The sequence below is a fragment of the Nerophis ophidion genome, linkage group LG03 (assembly GCF_033978795.1).
Source record: "Nerophis ophidion isolate RoL-2023_Sa linkage group LG03, RoL_Noph_v1.0, whole genome shotgun sequence".
NCBI classification, from domain to species: domain Eukaryota; kingdom Metazoa; phylum Chordata; class Actinopteri; order Syngnathiformes; family Syngnathidae; genus Nerophis; species Nerophis ophidion.
Window position 1 is genome coordinate 70,024,159 of NC_084613.1, and position 24,769 is coordinate 70,048,927.

General features: G+C 39.7%; 1 protein-coding gene across 2 annotated transcripts in view; it reads right to left on the bottom strand.

Moving 5' to 3' along the window:
* Positions 1–24,769, bottom strand: part of rcan3 (regulator of calcineurin 3) — a 92,003-nt gene that overhangs the window by 54,936 nt on the left and 12,298 nt on the right. The window contains exon 1 of one of the 2 annotated variants that reach the window (XM_061895961.1): positions 9,121–9,367. The exons of the other annotated variant lie outside the window; for it this stretch is intronic. Coding sequence (XP_061751945.1) covers positions 9,121–9,207 — 87 coding nt within the window. The 5' untranslated portion in view covers positions 9,208–9,367. Of the gene's footprint in view, positions 1–9,120; positions 9,368–24,769 lie in introns of those variants that run through there. 2 annotated transcript variants of the gene reach the window in all.

The following is a 24,769-nucleotide window of genomic DNA, read 5'->3' on the forward strand; positions in this document are numbered from 1 at the left end:
AATACATCCGAACCGCCACAAATAGATTTAAAACTACCTGTTTGACTAAGCTGATAAACACTTTACAATGGGACTGGCTTATTACAACTCTGTCCATGAAGTGGCATTGAAACTCTGCTTCCTAACATACTGTACCTAAAACACAGCTGGTCTGCCAGAGTATAAGAAGACGTGAAGTAAGAAAAAAAGTTGCCAACTTAGCAACTTTGTCCCTATTTTTAGCAAGTAATAACCATTGCTATAGATTCTGTATTTAAAAATTGTGACAAATCTAGTCTTTTAGGACACAAACAACGAGAGCATGTATCGATCATCTCAACGAGCAATAAATGCTGATGTGGGTCCCCTGACCTGAGCTAAAGGAGCACACATATACGTGTATATTTACATATACACATGGGTATATATACATACATACGTGTGTGTGTGTGTGTGAATATATATATAAACATATACATATATTAGGGGTGTAACAGTACACAAAAAATTTGGTTCGGTACATACCTCCGTTCAGAGGTCACGGTTCGGTTCATTTTCGGTACAGTAAGAAAACAAAATATACATTTTTTGGTTATATATTTACCAAATTGGCAAAATCTTCCACCAAAATTATTTTTCTTAGTGGAATATTTGATGTGAAGTAATCGGAAACTTGGATAGGTCAATAATTCATGATAAAATTGATTTTGATTCAATATTCTGTTTTGAGCAATGACAGTTTGAAAGTACATTTATTACACTTAATTATATTTAGCCTTTAAGCTTTTTTATTTCACTTTTGTTCATGTTTTTGTTTATTTTAATAGTGTTTTTAGAATTTGCCGTGGGACTGTAAAACATTAGCAGTGGGCCGCAAATGGCCTCCGGGGGACACTTTTGACACCACTGCTATAGAAAATGAAAAATAAAATCTGATAAATCTATGGGTAAAAATCAGAGCCTGGGGACGCATGCACGTTTATCATAACTCTCTCGCTCTCTCTGTCTCTGCCCCTCCCTCACGAATGTTGCTGCGCACTCAATTTGTTTGGTTTTAAACCCCTTCTTAACCCTGAACGTACATTGAAAATACACGCAACCCTAACTTAAAATGTCGGACATTTGAGGCATTTAAGAAACTCCACCCGGACAGCTCCGCAAAAGAGGACGTATCCGGTGTAAAGAGGAGGTATGGTCAGTCTTTTGTAGCCCGGTCGCTACTAGCATGCCGTCGGGGTCCACGTAAATCAATAAATGGTGCCTCGGTATGCATTGTTTACACAACGTGCGTACGCTACTTAATATGTCCGTGTAGAACTCGTTCGGTACACCTCCGAACTGAACTGAAACCCCCGTACCGAAACGGTTCAATACAAATATACGTAATGTTACACCTGTTATATATATATATATATATATATATATATACATATATATATATATATATATATATATATACACACACATGTATGTATGTATATATACGTATGTATATATATCTATGTATACATACATGTATAGGTACCCTGGAAAACACACTCAGAAAGCAGCTAAAAGATTGTCTATAAAAATAAATCTATGCAAAATTGTAACCAAAGAACCACCCTTACATGTTATGTTTTAAATGTAAAAAACTCATAATATGCCCCCCTTCAATCAATCAATCACAATTTATTTGTGATCCTCAAAGGGTTTTACAAACTACAACGGCATTCCCTGATCTGAACACCAGTTTGAACTAAATCATTGGTATTCCCGTTTTGTGTGTTCAGCTGTCAACACAGTAATCAAACTCAGGCTGCGGCGCAAATCACTGTTTTGAAGAAAGTTGTGGTGAGAAAATGGTCCAACCTCCAATCAGTCTTATCTCTGAGCAGACAAAACGGAACAGTGATCAGTTAGCATGTCGTAATTATTATTATTAAACTTGTATGCAAACCCCAATGTAGCGTAATGTTGTGTTTAATATATCTTTTTTACCCAAGTCCTGACACCAAACCATCTTCCTGTTTACATTCTTGAAATCACTTAGTAAGTTAGTAACGAAGGGTATATTTCTACCAACATATTAATATCAAGGTAATGTTGGTATGAATTCTTATCACATTTTGATAAACAGACATAAATCAGGCAACCTGCCATATTAGCTTTGCTATGTTAATAAATAAATGATAATGATAAATGGGTTGTACTTGTATAGCGCTTTTCTACCTTCAAGGTACTCAAAGCGCTTTGACACTACTTCCACATTTACCCATTCACACACACATTCACACACTGATGGAGGGAGCTGCCATGCAAGGCGCCAACCAGCACCCATCAGGAGCAAGGGTGAAGTGTCTTGCTCAGGACACAACGGACGTGACGAGGTTGGTACTAGGTGGGAGTTGAACCAGGGACCCTCGGGTTGCACACGGACACTCTCCCACTGCAGGCAATAAGAATAATCGTTTTGGCAAGAATTACTTAGACTAGACTTAAACTTCCTTTTTATTGTCATTCAAATTTGAACTTTACAGCACAGATAAGATACTTTTCCTCTACCTCTCATCAAACGTATATTCTGTAATATACTGACTTTACTGACAGACTTTAGTAGTACATTAGGGCAGTGGTTCCCAACCTTTTTGTATCCGCGGACCGGTCAACGCTCAATAATTTGTCCCGCGGCCCAGGGGGGGATGTCTTTTTTTTCTTTTTTTCTTTTTCTTCTTTGTCATGAAAAAGGCACGTTTTTGTCATGAAAAAGGGAGTTTTTTGTGGTTGGTGCACTATTTGTAAGTGTATATTGTGTTTTTTATGTTGATTTAATAATTTTTTATTCATTTTTTTTAAAAATAAAAATTTCTTCTGCGGCCCGGTACCAATCGGGCCACCCGGTGGTTGGGGACCACTGCATTAGGGCATACTTGCCAACCCTCCCGGATTTTCCAGGAGACTCCCGAAAACTTCCCGGGACAAATTTTCTCACGAAAATCTCCCGAAATTCAGGCGGAACTGGAGGCCACGGCCCCTCCAACTCCATGCGGACTCGAATTGACGTGTCGACAGCCTGTTTTCACGTCCGCTTTGACACAATATAAACAGAGTGCCTGCCCAATGACGTTATAACTGTAGAATGATCGAGGGCGAGTTTTTGGTTTCTTATGTGGGTTTATTGTTAGGCAGTCTCATCAACGTCCTCCCAGCGCGGCAACAACACACAACCACAGCAGTCACGTTTCCGTCTGCCGTAAATAGCAATGTTGTGACACTCTTAAACAGGACAATACTGCCATCTACTGTGCATGCATATGTGACAATAACATCTACGGCTTTTAGAGCAGTGGTTCTCAACCTTTTTTCAGAGATGTACCCTTTGTGAACATTTTTTTAATTCAAGCACCCCCTAATCAGAGCAAGGCATTTTTGGTTAAAAAAAAAAGAGGATGAAGTAAAATACAGCACTATGTCATCAGTTTCTGATTTATTAAATTGTATAACAGTGCAAAATATTGCACATTTGTAGTGGTCTTTCTTTAACTATTTTGAAAAAAAGATATAGAAATAACTAAAAACTTGTTGAAAAATAAACAAGTGATTCAATTATAAATAAAGATTTCTACACATACTGCGATGAGGTGGCGACTTGTCCAGGGTGTACACCCGATTGTAGATGAGATAGGCACCAGCGCCTCCCAAAGGGAACAAGCGGTAGTAAATGGATGGATAGCAGTAAATATACTCCTCCCCTCTTAACCACACCCCCAACAACGCCCCGCCCCAACCACACCCCTCGGCCAACCCCCGACCACGCCCCCCACCTCCCGAAATCGGAGGTCTCAAGGTTGGCAAGTATGCGTTACGGTTTTTAGTTTTGTTTCGTTAATAGTACAGTAGTTTTGTCAAATATTTGACTGAAACATTGTTGATGAATTAACTAAGTATTTTAAGTATAATCTATACACCTGATCAGTCAACTATAATCATTTTATTATTTTAGCAAAATATTTTTCATTATGGTGCTTTGACAACAGTTATTGTGATACAAAGCTCTGATTTAATTTATATTGCGTCGGTAAGAAAATTTAAGGTATTGCCGATCACTATCGATAAGATCAATTGTGAAATGCGAAAACCAAATAAGATATGGATGATCACACTATGAAAAATCATCAATTGATTCAGACGAGAGAAACAGTGAATCGTTCCCTCAGTAATCCACAGCCAGCCCAAACATTGGTAGTCTGATTATTGTTCCTCATCTCTGTTAGGTAGACATTTTTTTGGGTGATAATGATTAAAAACCAGAGCAGACTGACACGGAGCAATTGGATGCCACTCCCCACGTGCCCGCCATTTAATCTGCCCTTGCGCTCTATCATTCTCAATGCACCAGAATCCAAGGATTAGTGGTGTTCTTTGTGCGATTCCAAAGTCAGCAGTCTCCGTCTGATCTGGTAATTGTGCTCAGACTCTCCTTTTTCTTTGTGGGTCACAATGTGAGAATTTAAACGATAAGAACCAACCGAGAGAGGGTTTCAGAGAGTGACAGCCCTGTCCAAGCCTGTCCTTTGCAAAGGCTGTCGGGTGAAGGATCAACAGGACAATGGATGACCGTTGACTAAACCAAAATGGTTCATGACGGAGAGATAGATGGATTGTGGGTTACACCTTGTTGTTCGAATTTGACACATCTGTTCATTGATCAAATAGATAGTAGACAAACAACTGGTATTGGTGGATCCAAAACGGGGTCGATAGACAGGTTTCACTGGATCAATCACGAGATTTAATCGGTATTGTATTGATGGTACAGACTGCGCACACAATCTTAGCAAAGATTGAGTTGGGTTCTATATCATGAGTAAGAATGTAACGATAAATGGTAATAATGATAACCCCTGTGAAACTGGATGACTGTTTTATATGGAAATGATTGAAAAAACGTGATTAACATCAGCACTTTGATAAACTCATGGACCAGAGCCTATAGAGAGATTATATGGCCAACTCAGTTTCAGAGTTGGTTCCAAACATGGCGCCCTGTAGACCTGTAAGGGGGTTTTGATCAACATTTAAGAGATTGTCTGGCCATACTCTTTTATTGGTCAAAAGCCCCACACGTGACTACAGAGCGCCATGTTTGGGACCAACTCTGAACTCTGTCCATACTCTTTCAATACTTGAATCTTTCATGGACAAACTGGTGCCAGCCTTCTAGCTTAAATGCTAACAAGAAAACATTAAAGTCTACATTAAACAACAAAACATAACCCAATCTAAACTTACACAAACAATACTGTCTGAGTAACAAAGCTTTTCAGTTGTGCACACTGAACCTACAACCTGTGCTCTCTCAGACCTAGAGGAATACAAAACAGAGGTGCTTTCATGATGCGTTCAAGGACCGCTGAACAGAGTAGGATGCCACAGATAAATCTTAAAGTGCTACAGTACCAACCAATGTCTAAAGCAATAAAACAAACTAAGCATAAGAAATACCAAACATGCAAAATAGTGGGTTTTCTGTCTGTGTTTATTGTAGTTCATGAAAAAAATAACTTGGTCAAAAGACTTCAGTGTGTGCATGAATACTTTTTGAGAACATTCAAACAATATTGCGATAATATTGATAACAATGATAATTTTGGTCACCATAACCAAGATAGGAAATGTTCATATTGTTACATCCCTAATAATGAGTTCGTATGTCTATACTGTATGTGTATTTTAGGGTACATTTAAAAAAGTGTACCTCGCTATCATCATCACGATCCAATGATTTATTTCCCCTTTTTGCTGTTACAGTCAGGTGGTGCAAAGACCCAACAAGTCCAGCAAATGAAGCTACACTGAAAAATGTTTTTTTCCCTATACAGAAGTTCACAGCCACTTCTTTTTACTGCCTCCTTCAGGACTGGGGTGGAACAGTGTCAGTGGAAACTATTATGTTAGATCCACTATGGACTGGACTCTCACTATTATGTTAGATCCACTAAGGACTGGACTTTCACAATATTATGTTAGACACACTCGACGTCCATTGCTTTTGATCTCCCCTAGAGGAGGGGAGGGGGGGGGGGGGGTTGCCCACATATGCGGTCCTCTCCAAGGTTTCTCATAGTCATTCACATCGACGCGGATGTTGTTGTGGCTTGTGCAGCCCTTTGAGACACTTGTAATTTAGGGCAATAAAAATAAACAATTGATTGATTGATGATTTCTTTTTATTAGGATGGCTCAACCTTTTGATGTACAGTACACCTACCAGGAAAGAAACACCCAGAAGAAGAGTAAATTGGGATCAAATATAACTTCTATTACTTATTTGCTAATGTCAAATTAACATATTAAGTTGCTTTGGTCAACAATAAAGACACAACTAGGGTCAACTTTAATCAAATATATCTAAAAGCGCTTTCACATTTTGACGTTATGTACTTTTCTCTGCTCGTACAGCCACTTGAGGAAATCTGTCCCTGAGTGGCTGTACTCGAGGTATTCATTAGTCCATCGAAGTATTCATTAGGCTTTCTACTTATGTTTTTGGCAACAATGAATGGCTGAAGGACATTCATTGTTGCCATTTAGTGCTGGAGGCTTAACACAGGAGCATCTGCTGTGAGTTGGATTTGTGTCCTATTTTGATCTTTTTTAGGTTAACTGAATTTTTGAAAGCTAGTACTAACTGTCATGATTAATCCAAATTCAAAAGTGTGATTAATCTGATTTTAAAAAATTGTCAGCACTAATTATTACCTATGATTGGTGGCAATGCAATATACCTGAAATTGCTCTCTCACCACAATATTAGGTAAACCTGCACTATTTTATGATATACGTCCCCCTTTACAGGGATGATTATGACCAATTAAGGAGGTATTCAAATCCACAATATGCATATACCGTATTTCCTTGAATGGTCGTCGGGTATATATTATCCGCATGCCTCGTTTTACCGCCGGGTCAAACTCGTTTTGCAAAATAGTTAGCACATGCTTAGAATTAGCGCATGCCTAGAATTACTGCCGGGTCAAACTTGTTTAGCAAAATAATTAGCACATGCCTCGGTTTACCGCCGGGTCAAACTCGTCACGTCACGAGTGTGTAACACGGGTGGGAAATAAGCCATATTTCCTGTCATGGCATCCCCTCATTTTACCTGCGCCGTTTCCACGTTTAATCTCGCGAGTTTAACACAGGCGCTCACGTGACCCGCAACAGCCTATCGCGCTCTATATAATCCAGCGTTCCAAGATGGCTGCCAGGTGCGGTGGCTAAGCCTGGGGACATCTGAAGCCGGTATGTTTTAAAGTTGTTGTTTGCCTGCATATCGTAAAAACAACCATCCAACATTTTACTACTAATTGTAAACTTATAGGTGCTGACCATCAGGGACGAGTTGTGATGAGAGAGTGTGGCGATGTTGAGATATTAAGGCGAGTTGGTAAGTGAATTTGTTTGTTAATAGCTACTAGCCGTACCCATGTATTTTCTACGGCCGGTTAGCATCAGGTTTTAATCCCGTTTCCTCCAATGTTTCTGATCCGATTGAATTTATATTTATGTCTACAAATAGGAGATCATTTCTGTTAAGGGTTTGATTATTATTATTTATTTCTATTTTATATGTGTTGTTTGGAAAGGTAAAATGTGTTTCTTTAAGTTGTTTTACCGTTCCTATGGCTTCGGTTGCTATGGTTTCCGGTTGCTATGGTTAAGGGCATTTCTGTTTCCGCCGGCAAGTTAAACAAAGTGTTAAAAGTGCTCCGGCATTAACAAGCAACGTAGCGTCGGTAATACTACACGGGAAATAGTTCACCACGGTTGCAGTTCAGAGAAATAACCACAGTAAGCTTCCTATTTCAGTGTGTTAAAAGTGACAGTTTATAAGTTGCACTCGTTAAAGTTTAGGACGTTTGGGCACTCACGTCGCCAGTATATGGGACGGGTGTGCTAACTGCAGCTCGCACGTGTGTTTGTTTGCTGCACAGTGACTTCACGAAGGGCAGGTTTAGTCACGTATTAGTTAAGTTTGTTAAAGAGACTCTCTCCCCTGTGACTGTTTACTATTTGGAGAGCGAGTGTGGAACATTATAAAGAGTTTAGTTGTGTGCTATCGTGGCTACATTGCTGCGAAGGAAGTGGACAGCGCGAGTTGGGGAGGTAGCGTGTGAGTGGGGACGAGTGTATGAGTGTAATTAATGTGTGATTATTATTGTATGTTTATGTGGTGTATATAGTAAATTGTTCAACTATATAAGCCGTCTCCTCTCACTCTCTCTTAGACTAGATTTATTGGGTAAATAGTGCAGGGTAAAATACAGTCCTTTACAGGCTCCTGTACATTAACGTTTTTTTTTTATTTTATTAAATGTGCTTTTCATCATGGTATCTTTACATATGCTCAAATTTATAGGCGCAGGCCTTAATTTACCGCAGGCCTTTGGTAAGCACTGGAGTGAGAAGAGGTTTTAAATTAATTAGCGCATGCTTACTTTTACCGCATGCCTTTGGTAAGCGCAGGAGTGAGAAGAGGTTTTAAATTAAATAGCGCCCTGGCGGCAATTAATGGAAATACGGTAATTACTGCAGTTGTAGGTATAGGAGTGCAGTTCTAAATAGTGAAAGCTGTGTTTAATATTTTGGCTGTACAAGGGACAGAATATTGAAAAAAACTCACAGCGAGATGCAGTGCGGGTTTAACCCAACACTGATTGCTGCAAAGCCAATTTAAATTCAGATAATGCAGATGTAACTTAACAGTAGTTCTCCTAATAAGGGTGCAACTGCAATGCTGATGTTTTTTTAAAGGGGGCGTGGTATGGGACAATGCGCTTCACCCCCCAATGCAAGCATGCGTCCATTCATGGACTACTGAAGTCATCCCACCACCTTTCCACCTGCACAAGTTGCGCATTATGTCGATAATAAAAACCCCAGCTTTGTTACCGCATTACAGGCACTAATTGCACACTGCAATAGATGCAACGTGCCTGTTGTGCGTAATCTGCTGCTCTCATTGATAAAACACAATCTATAGTTGTCTGCATTTCACGTCACACAGATACAGAGAGGCAGGAGCACAGAAAAGAGGCGCAAACTACACACACCATCCATCCATCTTCTACTGCACACACATTTGCGCTAAAATCCTACCTGCATTTTGTGTGACGTAAACACCTCAATGTCTACCTCACAGGCGATGATGGTGACCATCTCCAGTTTCATGTTTATAGATGGCATTCCCTTCACTTGGGTGGGATCAATAACACGTTACAAAAAAAAAAAAAAGTTCCTCTCAGGTCGAGGGCAGACGTCTCTTTTTGCTTGCAACTTAAAGCACCATGAAGCTAGCCGCGTCGCGGTCTGAGGAGGAGACAAGAGCTGCTGCTGACTGACTGATGCTGCAGCACACAAACTAACACATAGCCCCCCTCCCTCTCTCTCTATCTCGCTCTCTCTCTCTCTCGCCACATTGACGTCATCACACCACTCACGTTTACGCCACTAGTGTAAAGCAAGCCATGCATGGAGACACTGCAGAATCCATGCTCCAGTTAATTCTGCTTCCCACATGGGAAGTGTTCTTGTATGTCACACAGGTGTGTCAGGTGTCTGGATTTACACTATTTGTCAAAGTAGCCAAATTGTAATGGATTTATTTTAGTCAATTTACATGTACAGTTGCAAGAAAAAGTTGATGAACCCTTATGAATTACCTAGATTTTTGGGGTTCATTAAATGTGTTCTCATCTTTATCTAAGTCGCAAGTTCAACTAAGACATGCGGGAAGTCAAAAACCAGGCCCGGCCCCTGCAATAAACACCATACACCGGGGTGTATAGTGATCCTAGTCACAACGACAGTGACTAGGATCATTGAAGCAGGGATTGAACCTGGAACTCTCAATTTGCTGGCACGGCTCTATATTCATAAATTAAAGACGCATCAATATTCAATTTCTAATCGAATCGTAGCTACTAGGGGTGTGGGAAGAAATCGATTCGAATACGAATCGAACGTTGTGCGATTCAGAATCGATTCTCATTTTTAAAAAAATCTATTTTTATTTTATTTATTTTTATTTTATTTTTTTTTCAATACAACAAACCACTACACAGCAATACCATAATAATGCAATCCAATTCCAAAACCAAACTTGACCCAGCAACACTCAGAACTGCAATAAACAGAGCAATTGAGGAGACACAAACACGACACAGAACAAAACCAAAAGTAGTGAAACAAAAATGAATATTATCAACAACAGTCTCAATATTAGTTATAATTTCAGCATAGCAGTGATTAAAAATCCCTCATTGACATTATCATTAGATATTTATAAAAATAAAAAAAAGAACTATAGTGTCACAGTGGCTTACACTTGCATCGCATCTCATAAGCTTGACAACACACTGTGTCCAATATTTTCACAAAGATAAAATAAGTCCTATTTTTGGTTCGTTTATTAGTTGAATTTACATTATTGGAATCAGTTGATAAAACATTGTCCTTTACAATTATAAAAACTTTTTTTTTTTATAAATCTACTACTCTGCTTGCATGTCAGCAGACTGGGGTAGATCCTGCTGAAATCCTGTGTATTGAATGGATACAGAATCGTTTTGAATCGGAAAAATATAGTTTTCGAATTGAGAATCGAATTGAATCCAAAAAAATCTATATATTATCGAATCGTGACCCCAAGAATTGATATTGAATCGAATCGTGGGACACCCAAAGATTCGCAGCCCGAGTAGCAAATTCTAAGTTAATTATTATTTGCAAAAAAACAATTTTTTTTTATGAGTTTGAACATCAAATAGCTTGTCTTTGTAGTGCATTCAATTGAATATGGCTTGAAAAGGATTTGCAAATCATTGTATTCCGTTTATATTTACATCTAACACAATTTCCCAACTCATATGGAAACGGGGTTTGTATATGGCACTTAGAACCCTGCTTAATCGCCACTTTGTCAAGGACTGGAGTTGAGCAGTGTCCCAGAGTTAACTAATTGCCAGACAAGGCGTTTGTTGTATTTACGTAAGAAGGCATGACGTAATGTGCTCACACTGTCAGGCTTGCCCCTGACAGTTTGTTTGTGTTCTAGTTGTTTCCTGTGTGTGTAGTATTTCCTGTCAGCGCTTTTATTTTGTTGGTTTCCAGTCTTTCTCCCTGAGCGCTGTTTCTCCTTAGCTGTGGTTGATTGGCACCTGGCCACACCTGGTGTCAATCAGCCCGCTCCTATTTTACCTGCTTTTGTCCTCCAGTCAGTGCTGGATAATGATCATGTATTGTCGCTCCTGTCTTGTCGTGCAGTATCGTGTCTTTGCAGGGTAGCGGTAAGCTATTTTCGTTAGATGTTTGTAGCTTACTGTTTTTGTTCCCTGCTTCCAGTTTGTTTTCATTTTACAAGTACGACTTCTGTTTTCCAGCTTGCTACCCGCTATCTTCCACGCTAGGCCCTTTTTGTTTTTGCTAGCTTCCATGCTAAGTTCCTTTTGTTTTCTAGCTCCCATGCTAGCTCTCTTAGTTTGTTATCCACCTCGTGCGCGCTTTTGGTTGTACCTTTTTGGTTTGTTCTTGTTTTAGTATCTTTATTAAATCATGTTTTCCTATCCAATGCCTGCCTCCATCTCTGCATCTTGGGGTTCGTCACAAACTAAGTCTGACACACACAGCAGACGAACAAAATAAAAACAATTGAACAATGAAATGTGAAAAATTGACAAGAACTTTTAAATGCAGCATTGTTGACTGGAGATTAGGCCTTAATTGTGATGAAACACACAGTGAAACATTTTCCATCTGCGCTCAGCACAAGTCAGTATACAAAAAAAAAATCCTTCAGACGCACCATTGCATAACAATAGCCAAGCCTACCATGTCTCCTTTCCATCTCTCTCATCATCCCTGTCGCTCGTTTCTTTTTAATTGCTAGACTGAGCGAGACAGCTAAGTCCCCAATAAGCCATTAATATAAAAGCTCCAGGTGCTGAGGCTATTTATGTCTGTGCGTGTCCATGCAAGGCAGACGGAACATGAGTGGACTTTGGGAAGATGAATGTGACATTCCAGCACCAGCCAGCACCAAGTCAGCCGCTCTCGCCTTCTTTGCAAAAGAAACAATCGTGGTAATCCACACTCCTAACATTATTAGGTCAATAAACACAAGTCAGAAGTGATATACAGTCATGGTCAAACGTTTACTTACACTTGTGAAGGACCTAATGTCATGGCTGTCTTGAGTTTCCAATAATTTCTACAACTGACATCACATGGACAAAGATAAGGCCATCTGGAAGAAAGTTCTGTGGTCAGATAAAACAAAAATTGAGCTGTTTGGCCACAATACCCAGCAATATGTTTGGAGGAGAAAAGGTGAGGCCTTTAATCCCAGGAACACCAACCTATCGTCAAGCATGGTGGTGGTAGTATAATGCTCTGGGCCTGTTTTGCTGCCAAAGTATCTGGTGCTTCACAGAAAGTAAATGGGACAATGAAAAAGGAGGATTACCACCAAATTTTTCAGGACAACCTAAAATCATCAGCCCGGAGGTTGGATCTTGGGCGCAGTTGGGTGTTCCAACAGGACAACGACCCCAAACACATGCCATAAGTGGTAAAGGAATGGATAAATCAGGCTAGAATAAATGTTTTAGAATATTGATTTAACCACTGTGGTATCGACTTAATACTATACCACTTGGTGTTGTTACTGTCGATATTGTATCAATTTCCCCACCTTGTTTACTTTCAAGAGCTCTAGTTTGCTGTTAGCGGTGTGTAATGTAGCATACTTAGCTGTTCCTCGTCCTCCTGGGATGATACTTGTTGGAAACGTAAACGTAAATTATTTGGCCGCTATGGGTGCAATGATTACTGATTTAGAAGTGGCTTTGCAGTTGCACTGTGGAGGGATATCAGCCACCAGCGAGGACCCCATATTGTGTTGCGAATAGTTTCATTTGCTTGTCGGTGTCAAATTTGCACCCAGGAAGCCAGATGTCATCAAAATGTATTATTCCAATATAACGATAGTATCAAAATCTCTATCATCAGGCAAATTAATATCATTTATATCGTATTTAGTGAAACACTATTTGCGTCTCAATTTCTCTCCCTCAGGATACATTTGTAACTAGTGTAGGCTAATTATTAGAATATAATAGAATATGGTTTTATTGTCATAGCACATTAAGAACAACATAATAGTGGGAAATTAATCCAAACAAAGTATTTACACTATTGTACTAACCCGAACTGTAAAAGCCAAGTGCCTCAGGGTGCAATAACCATTTGTTTATACCGCCAAGACGATTTTGACCAAGTGGTAGTCAGTTCAGTTTGCCACATTACGGTTTGGATTATATACACCCCAGACTAGGCTTTGTAGGCTGGACGATAACCATTGAGAGTGTATTTCTCACACATGAAAAGCTACATGATGTATCATACAGCTAAAAAAAAAAATCACAACTGATCAAAATGCGGCACTCTGATCCTTTTTGTTGTTGCCCAAAAGCGGGACGGATTGCTGTGAATAATGAAGTACATTTCCTTCCTCTGTGGCCTCATTTTTGTAAGCAAACACCTCAACCCACCCACCCACACACACCCTTTCTCGTTCTCAATACCACTCTGCTCATTCACAATTCTCTACAGAAGATCTCGTAGTCTGTAAAGCGCTGATGCATGTAAGGGGAAATTAGGATGCAGCAATAGAGGAGATACAACTACAGAGTTTGTTTGTTACGTGATAAATGCAATAAAAAAACTTATATGGGAGTGTTAGTGATTAGAGCAGCAGTCCTAAGACTTGCTGATGATGAGGCAGCATTTGCATTCGGTCGCCAAGCTCTGCAGAGGAGCTGAACGGGGAAAAAATGAGGGCAGTGGATCATCACATGAATACACAAGCTAGGCAAGAGCAAGGTTAGTGTGCACAATATTGCATGTGTGCGTCACGCAAGCTTCATGCTCCCAAAATAGATGTATAGAAAGGGTGACGGTGCAAGGAGAGGAAAATGTGGCATGTGTGCGGACAGGCTACAATGTCCTAAACTGTATGTCATTCACAAGGCGCACAACAGTCCCCTCGATGCCAACCAGGCTGCCAAAACCAGCTCCTGGTGCCAATGCCAATGCAGCTGCTCTGATCTAGGCCAAGCTATTTATAAAGCAAGCAGCCAGAGGTGGGTGGGTGCGAGTGGGGTGCTTAAGGGGACGACATGGTTGGAGGATAACGGGCCAGGGAGTCACATCCGTCCACATAGGTGAGGAAGAGAGATCGGCGATGCTTACGAGGCATGAAAGTGGCGAGATGTGCTGAGTGAAAATAGAACAGAAGGCAGAAATAAAGGGTCCTGAAAGGTGCAACAACACACCTGAAGACACACACAAGAAGCACTTGAACTAATGGTTTGACGCCTGCAGACAGGCTGCGAAGAGTGGCAGCTGGCAATCATCACAAAAGCGTTCTTGGAGTTACAACACTTCTAGCACTCAAGCTTTAAATGACCTGTATTACCGAATACTGACAACAGCGATTTCTCCACACCCCCACACCCTACTAATTAAGAAAAGTCAGACGGTTCTCACAGGAGCCATTATTCATCCTCAAGGCACACAAGAATGGAACGCTGTAAAAATGTAACATCTCATAAACTGCAAATGGGGATAAATACAACACGGTGCAGGTGATTGATATGATCCTGCCTAAGCAGCGTTCATAGAGTCAGTTTAGTAAATGAGTGCACTTTTGTGTTTTTCACCATTACGGTATGACTCAATCGTTGGCATAATGGAATAAAAACCACTGACGATACGTCATGACACCTTTAAAAGGGGTCATATCATAATTTTTTTTCTACATTTAAAACACTTCCTTATGGTCTACATAACATGTAGACCAATGGTGGTTCTTAGGATGAAAAAGTATATCTCGATATATTTTTACTTAAACTCGATATTCGATATATATCTCAATATATTTTTTCAGTGAAAGTATACATATAAAGATATTAATTTTTGAGCGATATTCAGTGAGACTGAAATGAATGACAACTGTAAATTAAACGGTCGGTGGTACTTTTATTAACCCAGTTAGTCAAGATGGGTATTAACAGTACAAAAAAGAAACAGTTTAAGTAGTACAAAATTATAAAACATAAATAAAATAGAAAAATATTGTTTCTACATAAAATAAATAACATAGCTGTGCAAATTTTACAAAATGTATCAAACTCCGATAAATTTGCAGGCAGGCACTTTGTGATTTCCCTTTCTGGTTCGATGCCTCTGATTGGCCTGTCCCTATGTGACTCATCATAGTAAACAACCAACCAATCATGGATGTTGGAGGAAGGGGAGGGGCTTAGTAGCCCATGAAAGGGGAGCGGGGGACAACAAGGAACACAACAAATACGCGATGTTTGGTAATTTAAACCTGAAATAAATTATATCGATTTTACGATATGTTCTTAATTCAAATCTTGTTTATAAATATATTGACATATCTTCCAAACTCGATATATCGCCTAGCCCTAGTGGTTCTTCAGTCAAAATATTGCATAGATTATGTTTTACAGACCATCTGCAAGCCGCTGTCTGACTGTCTGGTCGGTATGTGCCGTTTTGTGGGCGGTTTTATTTATGTGCCTCTACTTCAACTGTGTCTTCTCCTGTCAGCCATGTAGTATATATCGCTTCCCTATCGAGTAGACTGACAAATATAAGTTAGAACTATATGCTACTTTGTATTAGAAATGCTTGCGGCAGAGGATGCATGTGATGTACATGCCGGTCGGCCCCACAACAAATTGATAGGGAAAAATAACGAACTTACAGACTACAACTTTGGACTAGGGCTGGGCAATAGAACGATTTTTGAATGCTTTTTATGGTTGAGGCCATTAATTGTAGTTTTTTGCCCTTCTCAATAGTGTAGCTCTACTGCATGAAGACGTTGAAGTTGACCTGCTTGTATCGATCAAGCTTAATTTGATGAAATAATTTGCTGTAATGTTTGGCTTATAAAAACAAAAGAACAATAATCTCCATTTTTAAAGGAAGTTGTGACTCTTCCTGATGTACAAATAGGTGAGCAGCCTCATTAAAATAAAAAAATACACACTTCAACATGTTTACGTAGGTCGTCGTATGAGGGAAAAACATAAATATTAAATTAAATATGTGCAAAGCAAGATATCTTAAATGCTAAGTTTTTTTGTGTAAAAGTTAAAGGTAAAGTACCAATGATTTTCACACACACACACACACACACACACACACACACACACACACACACACACATACACATACACATACACATACACATACACATACACATACACACACACACACACACACACACACACACACACACACACACACACACACACACACACACACACACACACACACACACACACACACACACACACACACACACACACACACACACACACACACACACACACACACACACACACACACACACACGCGCACACACACACACAATGTGTGGTGAATTTTGTCTTCTGCATTTGACCCATCACTCTCACCCTCTGGGAGGTGAGGGGAGCAGTGGGCAGCAGAGGTTGCCGCGCCCGGAAATCATTTTTGGTGATTTACATGGTGAGTAAAGTCTGAGATGAGCAAAAAACTTCATAAAATCAGTAAAATAACAAAGCTATGAATGGATTTACATACGATAATAGATGATGCACAATATTATTTCAGACCACTTGAGATACGGTACAGTAGGTTGTCTGACTTGAAATCTCACAAACTTCTTGCATTCCTTCTAGTGTTCTACTCCCAAATGCACACATTTGAAACTCGCGATAAAGACCACCAAGTAATGGACAAAAAGCAAATTCATGTATAGAATGATGTCAAAAAACAGAGTGTATTATTCTAAAGCGTGAGCTTTGTCAGAGCAAAGGGTTTCTGGCCCACATCTGGTGTGCCACCAGCTGGTGTTCAGTGTTCTAACCCCGTCCAGCGGCTTAAAGGATGCCAGGATGAACCGCCATCATTGTGCGAGCAGGACGGAGACAGAAGAAAAGGAGGGGCCTGTAGGAGGAAAATGATAAGCCATACGTGCATTTTCTGATTTTTTTGCTTTTTCAATAGAAATCAGGTCAAATCTTCAGAACGGGTTAGGCGAACCCGCCAACCGACATGCAGGCATAATGGCTAAGAATTCCAGACATAATAACAACAAAGATTGAAAAAAAAAAAGCGGGTCAGAAAAGAACCCGAGGCAGTTTGAGGCGACTTTCTAAGAGATTGCTGCCACATTCACAGGGAGACAAAGACGGTAAAAAAAGAAAAAAGATTGCACTGACTCTAGCTATCGTTCAAATTCAAAGAGAAGTTCAAGTTTTCTAAATTGCACACTACTCAACCTGTCGGCCATGAGACACTGTTAATAGCGACGTTAGCCCTAGATGAGAGCCACCAGACAGCGAGAGGGAATGAAAGAGAGATGGAGACACTTTTAAATAACACTTGTGGGAGAAGAACCCAAATGATGAATGTGAAGTAAAGCAGAAATAAGCAAGTTAAATTACTTTGGAGCCTTAAACCAGCTAGAGAAAAAGGGTGAAAAAATAACTGACGACAACAAGGTGTCAATATTTGTTTTTCTGGAACTGGCAAAAAAAGTTGTACAAACTTTAAACTTATTTAGTAATTCCAGGTAGTGCTCTGAGTAAACCTCCAAAGTTGAATGAATGGTTGTTAGAATAATTATGTATATATTATCACACAACTCTTATGCTTAAGGGCCGTTGCTATAGTTATTATCAATTGTGCCGAAGTGGTATTTTTCTTTGTCTGAGCAAAGCTGGCAATCCAAAAGATTGCAAGCTAGTCTCGTATAAGTGTATTTTTTCCAGAATCGGCCTGCTGACTGCCAAGGCAGAACATGGAGTACCGTGACGCAGACTGAGCAGAGAAAAGGCGATATCACTACTGTCAGCACATTCGCCTATTTGTATAATCATATATTTTTGTAACTGGAGCTGTCGAGATTACCCCCTTCCCTCAGTGACAGCTTCAGTGATGTAACCAGGGACCTCCCAAATAAATAACGGAAGCACGTGGGCTGGACTTTTAGAACGCAGTTTTAAACTGTAAATAGAGTACTGCCCAAAACACGTCTCTCCTCAATTGAGCAAGATTTAACTCTGTGTCTGCATGATTCCTTGCTTCTCGCCTTTTTAATAGATGTCATCAGTGTTTGAACCTGACAGTAAGCCTCCTAAGTTGAATAAACGGTGTCCAGTAATGCTGGGTGACTTTTATGTTCTAATTCATTACAAATCCCGATAAAACCAACTGCACTCACTAACGAAACTAACACACTCACATACATATTGCACTTATTGCAACCATGGACAGCAGAACACTTAAATTTTAATTTTTATACTTTTACTTTAGTAATCTGCTGCACTGAAAAGATGCCTGCTCTGTGCGTGTTGGCTACTGTAGCTGAACTGTTTAAAAACTGGCGTGTGACATCACAATTTACTTTTTTCTTTAACAGGGCGCACCAATCAGAGAACATTAAATCAGAATAAATGGCTCTGCTGGCTATTTACCTAATTAAAATACTAGACAAAGTGTGTCCCTTGACAGCTCAATACGGAAGTCATACTTTTGTTTCTGCATACTGAGTGCCAAGCAGGGAGGCAATGGCTCGGCCGGGATTTGAACTCACAACCTACCAATCTCAGGGCGGACACTCTAACCACTAGGTCACTGAGTAGTTGTTAGACCTTGTATGGGTTTCAATAAGGATGACGTCAACTAAAAAGTAAGGTCGTTGAGAGAGGGATAATCATGCATTCACCAAAATTGGGGAGGAAGTAGGGCTGGGCAAATCGATACATACGATATATCACGGGTTTGTCTCTGTGCGATATAGAAAATGACTATATCGTAATATTCGAGTATACGTTCTCACGCAGTTGCTTTTAGCTGCGGGCATTACACTACAAGCTCTTCTCACTCTTTCCTGTCTGTCCTTCTCACAGACAAGCAGGCGCACAAACTTACACACGTCACATAGTGTCACGTCAAACGTCACATACGTATACGCCCTCGCCCAGCAGAGAGGTAGCAGACTGGGTAACGTTAGCTGTGATGCTAACGTAGCCGTACGAGTCGTAATACGAGAGAAAGAAGGTGCGAATCTGTTAACAAATGAAGGAAGACTTAATTCCCAATAAAAACAGCAGGGGGTCCATCATCTGGCTGTGGTTTGGCTTCAAGTGGGAATATGTCGAACAGAAAACCGTAATTTGTCAAGTGTGGGGCAAAAGCATTGCTATAAAAAGTAGCATTACTGCTAATATGTAGCATCACTCGAAAAGTCACTCGCTAGAGAATGAAGAGAATTTAATAACAACTACATAGTGAAGGACAAATACTATTTGATTTCTTATTATGCAGCTCATTTTTATTTGACACTTAAAATGTCTCTGAAAATCTTGCATTTTCGGTTTTGGAAATGACATGAATGTTTGTGCCATTGCTTAATAACTTTAATAAATACACTTTTGGTCAATTGACTTAGTCGTGATTTCCCTCTCTGCATGAAAGTTTAAAATTAGCATATATTAATGCAGTATGAAGAAGACACTTTTGGTCAATTGACTTAGTTGTGATTTCCCTCTCTGCATGAAAGTTTAAAATTTGCATATATTAATGCAGTATGAAGAAGAATGTTTTAATGTAGACACATAGAATCATCATACTGCTGTGATTATATGTATCAAGTGTTCATTCAAGGCCAAGGCAAAATATCATAATATATATCGTATATCGCGATATGGCCTAAAAATATCGAGATATTAAAAAAAGGCCATATCGCCTAGCCCTAGGTGGAAGGTTCAATAATTGTGATTTTTGCCACAAAAACCCAGCCTAACTTGACAACTGCAATGTTTTCTTAACGTGTAAAACAGAGTTCAGATTGTGTTTATTACTGTGTCTATCAACTGTGAGCAGTGTTCGGAAAAACAGTGTTACATAATAACGGCGTTACTAAGAGTGATAGTTTTGTTTTTTTTTATTATTAGGTTATGTGCATGAGACATTATTCACAAGGAATTGAGTGCACCAAATTTAGCAAACAGTTAAATTCCATCAGTAGACCTTAGTAATTAATTAATTGTTTGTACTTTACAATTACATTACAGATATGCTACTCTTCAGGAAGTAGTTTTTTACTAGTGCAGCCAATGCGCACCACTACTACTACTACTACTACTACTACTACTACTACTACTACGTTCAATCCATTTATTAACTAGGAGTAAAAAAAACATTCCACAGGCGTTGCAGTGATCAATCTCTTTCCACTCCGCAGACTACCAATGCTGAGTTAAAAACAGCCAGTCGGTGTCTGCCCCGTTATTGTTCTTTATTAGAGGTATTCAAGATCGCTATAATATTCTTTTTAAAGGGCAACTGCACGTTTTTTTTTTTTTTCAAATGTTGTCTATTGTATAGGATTATGAGAGACAAGAACACACGTCTTTTTAAGGGGGGATTTTAAAGATGATAAAAAACGCTTGGAAGATGTAGGTAAAACAACTTAAAAACCCTCCATTAACGCAAGTCTATATTGTAATGTACTGGTGACAGACCCATTCATATCAATATGTAATTTTCTTCAATATTTACCGTATTTGGTCATTTTAATCATTTACCGGAAGTAAATCTAAGGCACATTTATTTCCACTTCCATAGCAGCGCACCGCTGACTTCCAGTGTGTTCCTACTTCCTGATACAAAACGCTTGTGTGTGTTGTAATCATGGCAGACTTGGTAACAAACAACCAAGACAACTATTTTTGGACAAATGAGGTTACACAACCTTATCTTTTTGAAACTGAATTCATACAGGATGAACAACTACATCTAGAAGCCAGTACGAAGAAAGAGTAAAATCTTGGAGCAGACGAATGCCGAGCGAGTGAGGTGAAAGTGAATCAAAGCTGAAAAATGTGGAACTTGGAGCAAAGCTATTTCGACATAAATGGCGTGCTTGCCCATAATTAACAAGAAAAGTCCCCGGCCGGCTGGACCAGACGAACAACTGTTCATCGAGCGAGTCACTACATATTGACCATGATGCACGCAACATGTCATTTGTGTCATTACAACTACAGTATACACACTCTCTGGCTCGCTGTGTAAAACACAACATGAAATGTCGGCGTATACTTTACAGATACTGTAATATGATTGTTCATGTTTTTCAGTCAGTACAGATTGGTGTCGTATAACACTGTTGTGCATTACTAAATCAAACGTGTTGCATGCTGACGTAGAAGCTAGCTTATCTCTTGCCATAATTAGCTTCTACGGCTATTACCGTAGCACACCGATGTGCTAGTTTGATAGACAAAGAGTTCCTCAGTGTTTGGTCTTACAATAACAATGTCAGTTTGGTCATTATACAGTTTATTGAATGTAAATGAAGTGTTGTTGATGTTTTTTTGAATGCATTTTTAAGTTATTTAGTGGTAAAATTGATTGCTCCCATTAGCTGCATTGCAAGCCACCAACAAAAAGCCAATTTTACTATGTTACAATTAGAGATATCTGTTAATATCAGACTGACGATATTATCGGCCGATAAATGCTTTAAAATGTAATATTGGAAATTATCTGTATCGGTTTCACAATTATTGGTATCGGTTTTAAAAAGTAAATTGTTTGACTTTTTAAAACGCCACTGTGTACACGGACGTAGGGAGGAGTACAGAACGCTAATAAACCTTAAAAGTACTTCATTTGTATCGGTTGATATTGGTATCGGTAATTAAGAGTTGGACAATATCGGAATATCGGATATCGGCAAAAAAGACATTATTGGACATCTCTAGTTACAATGCAAAAAAAGGAGAGGTGAGCAGACCCCCACAAAAGGAGCCTTCAGGCGCGTGCACTGTGCACACTTGTTTTCAGCAAACTCCAACTACATGCGCTGGCCTTTACAGCAAATACTGCTAACAAACCCAAAAGAGGAAATCAGAAGAAGAAAAGAAAGACGCCGTACGTCTAAAAAAAACAAAGAATAGCCAAAACTCAAATATATATTGGTCCGTCGTATTCAAGATGGAGGAGGGCATTGCAGGCCTGTCTTGGACTAACTTTGGATGCACAAGAGGCTGTTTTCCTTCTACACATGTAATCTTATCTTCCATTTTCTCATATTTTGAGTGTATCTTTTTGCGTGGTGAAATGTGCTACCGATAGCCTGCAACCAAATACGAACGAGAGGATCCTTCGATGCAACTTCAGACTTTCAACAACCTATGTGTGTGCACATACAGTTTTTGTGCGCAAATTCATGCACTTCCAAGAATGAGGAGCCTGGGAAGCACTATCAGCGAGGTGCGCTTGTGCGCAGAGTGGGGTGGCGGGATTTTCAGTTTTAATTCTGCCTGGTGACACAAGATTCAAATACGCCAGATTTAAGTAAAGGGTCACAAAATATGGGCCTGAAGGTTGCAAATGGACAGTAGGCCGCAAGTTTGAGACCCCTGTCTTAGAACCTAACTCCTGACTTTTGAGGCAAACGATGTGCACTCCAAAGTGTACAACTTGTGGGACTGTTGGCAAAAATTACTAAACAACTCAGATTTTTCTTATGCATTCCAACAGACAACTGATTAAACTCACCATTAGAGTGTAGTAGCGCCACCAAGTGGGTTTCATTAAGCTTTTCACAAAAAATTATATGTCCACAAATTTGAACAAGGCAAGACCATTATAACCGTGTTGATATTTACGTAATGTTGTATATCTCCTCAAATTTGAACAAGGCAAGACCAATTAGACTATGTTGATATTTTAAGTAATGTTATATACTGGCCGAGAGTTGGTTGGCGGCCGAGAGTGGAGTCGGCTCTCTTGGTTGCTTTGTTGGGTCTGCTCCTGTCTCTGGCCATGCTCCCTCCACCCCAGCGGACAATGGCGTGGAACACCGCAGAGGCCAACAAAGTGTATATGTTTCTTTTACTTTTTATTCATAGCTGTATGTAGAAGTAGCTGGTTGTATCCGCTGCTTTAATGTCTTTAATGTCCTTTGTCTTATTTGATGTTTGATGTTTCCCTCTTACACACATGTAAGAGGGATGCTTACTATGGCTATGAGTTATAAATAAATGATAAATGGGTTGTACTTGTATAGCGCTTTTCTACCTTAAAAGGTACTCAAAGCGCTTTGACACTACTTCCACATTTACCCATTCACACGCACACATTCACACACTGATGGAGTTGTTTTTTTCCCTTGGCCTCAGTCTGGACCCCCACTCCAGGGCCTAAGCTTAGACCGATTTTTTTTATTATATTTTATTTTATTTTAATCTTCTATTTTTTTCTCCCATTCCCCCCACTTGTTTACCTGTATATCACCTTTTTTGTAAGGGGCGCTGGAAGCCGGCAGACCCGTCAGCGATCCTGTTTTGTCTCCCTGTAACGTTTGTCTGATTTTGAATGGGATTGTGCTGAAAATTTTAATTTTCCTGAAGGAACTCTCCTGAAGGAATAAATAAAGTACTATCTCATCTAATCTAATCTAATCTAAAACAGAGGTGGTCAAACTTTTTGGCTCTGGGGTCACATTAGCTTTTAAAATTTGACGGACGGCCAGGCGAGCACACGATGCATTTCAAAGCATATGTTGGAACTAAGGGTAGACTTCTCAAACGTGGGCGATTGAATTATAATACATCTATTTTCAGCAATATCATATTAGACCAGATCGACGTGGCTCGGATGGTACAGCGGCCATGGCAGCAACCTGTATGGTTGCAAGTTAAATTCCAGCTTTCCCCATCCTATTCACAGCTATTGCATCTTGGGCAAGACACTTTGCCCACTTTGCTCCCGGTGGCACATGCACTGGTGTATGAATGTGCAGGACTCCCTTGAAAAAGAGATTCTTAATCTTTCTTGGGTAAATAAAAGTAAAACAATAATAATGATAATGAATAAAAAATTAAACATTAAAGAAACATAAAAACTGTATTATGGGGTTAACACTTGATCACTCGTTTTGCCAGTGTACCTAAGTCTAGTATAAATTCGATTTTCAAAACAGATCTTTGCTTAATTCTGTTGTAATATTTGGCTGGCCGGATGTGGCCTGCGAGCCGTAGTTTGCCCATCCCTGTTCTAAACACACAACATATGAAATAATTGAGACCTGCAATGTATCCTAGCGGGATACACAAACTGACCGCTGTACATCTGTGCACCACGTTGTCAGTTACTACCGACAACACTGCAGTTTACTGATTGGTTTTTAGAAAATCTTCACATGAAGCTTGCCCTTGTCCTTTGTTTACTGTGTTGAATTCAATGGCGTGTTACACGAGCAGCTAACGTAGCTATTGCCATAATGCCTACAAACCTCACAGTGGAAATACAAAGCCCATCAGAGTTTACCGTTCCGAACTGTACTATGGTCAACTGAATTGATGGAAACACGGTCCAACCGAGGACCGAATAAGACAAGCAAGCAACACAATCCCAAACTTCACTCATGTCTGCTAAACAACCTACTTTCTCGCAGAAATCATCTGCCGGTCTTATGCAATTCATGGGTCAGTTTATGCTCGGCGTCAGTTAAATAGGAGCCAACGCCATAAACTACGACACGTTCCATTCTTGAATGCGCCCACGGACCGGTTCTTTTTTTAGACCAGTTGAGCCGCGGAACAATCCTGATTTAAATAGAACCGCCGCACGGGAGCATGACTGCAATCTA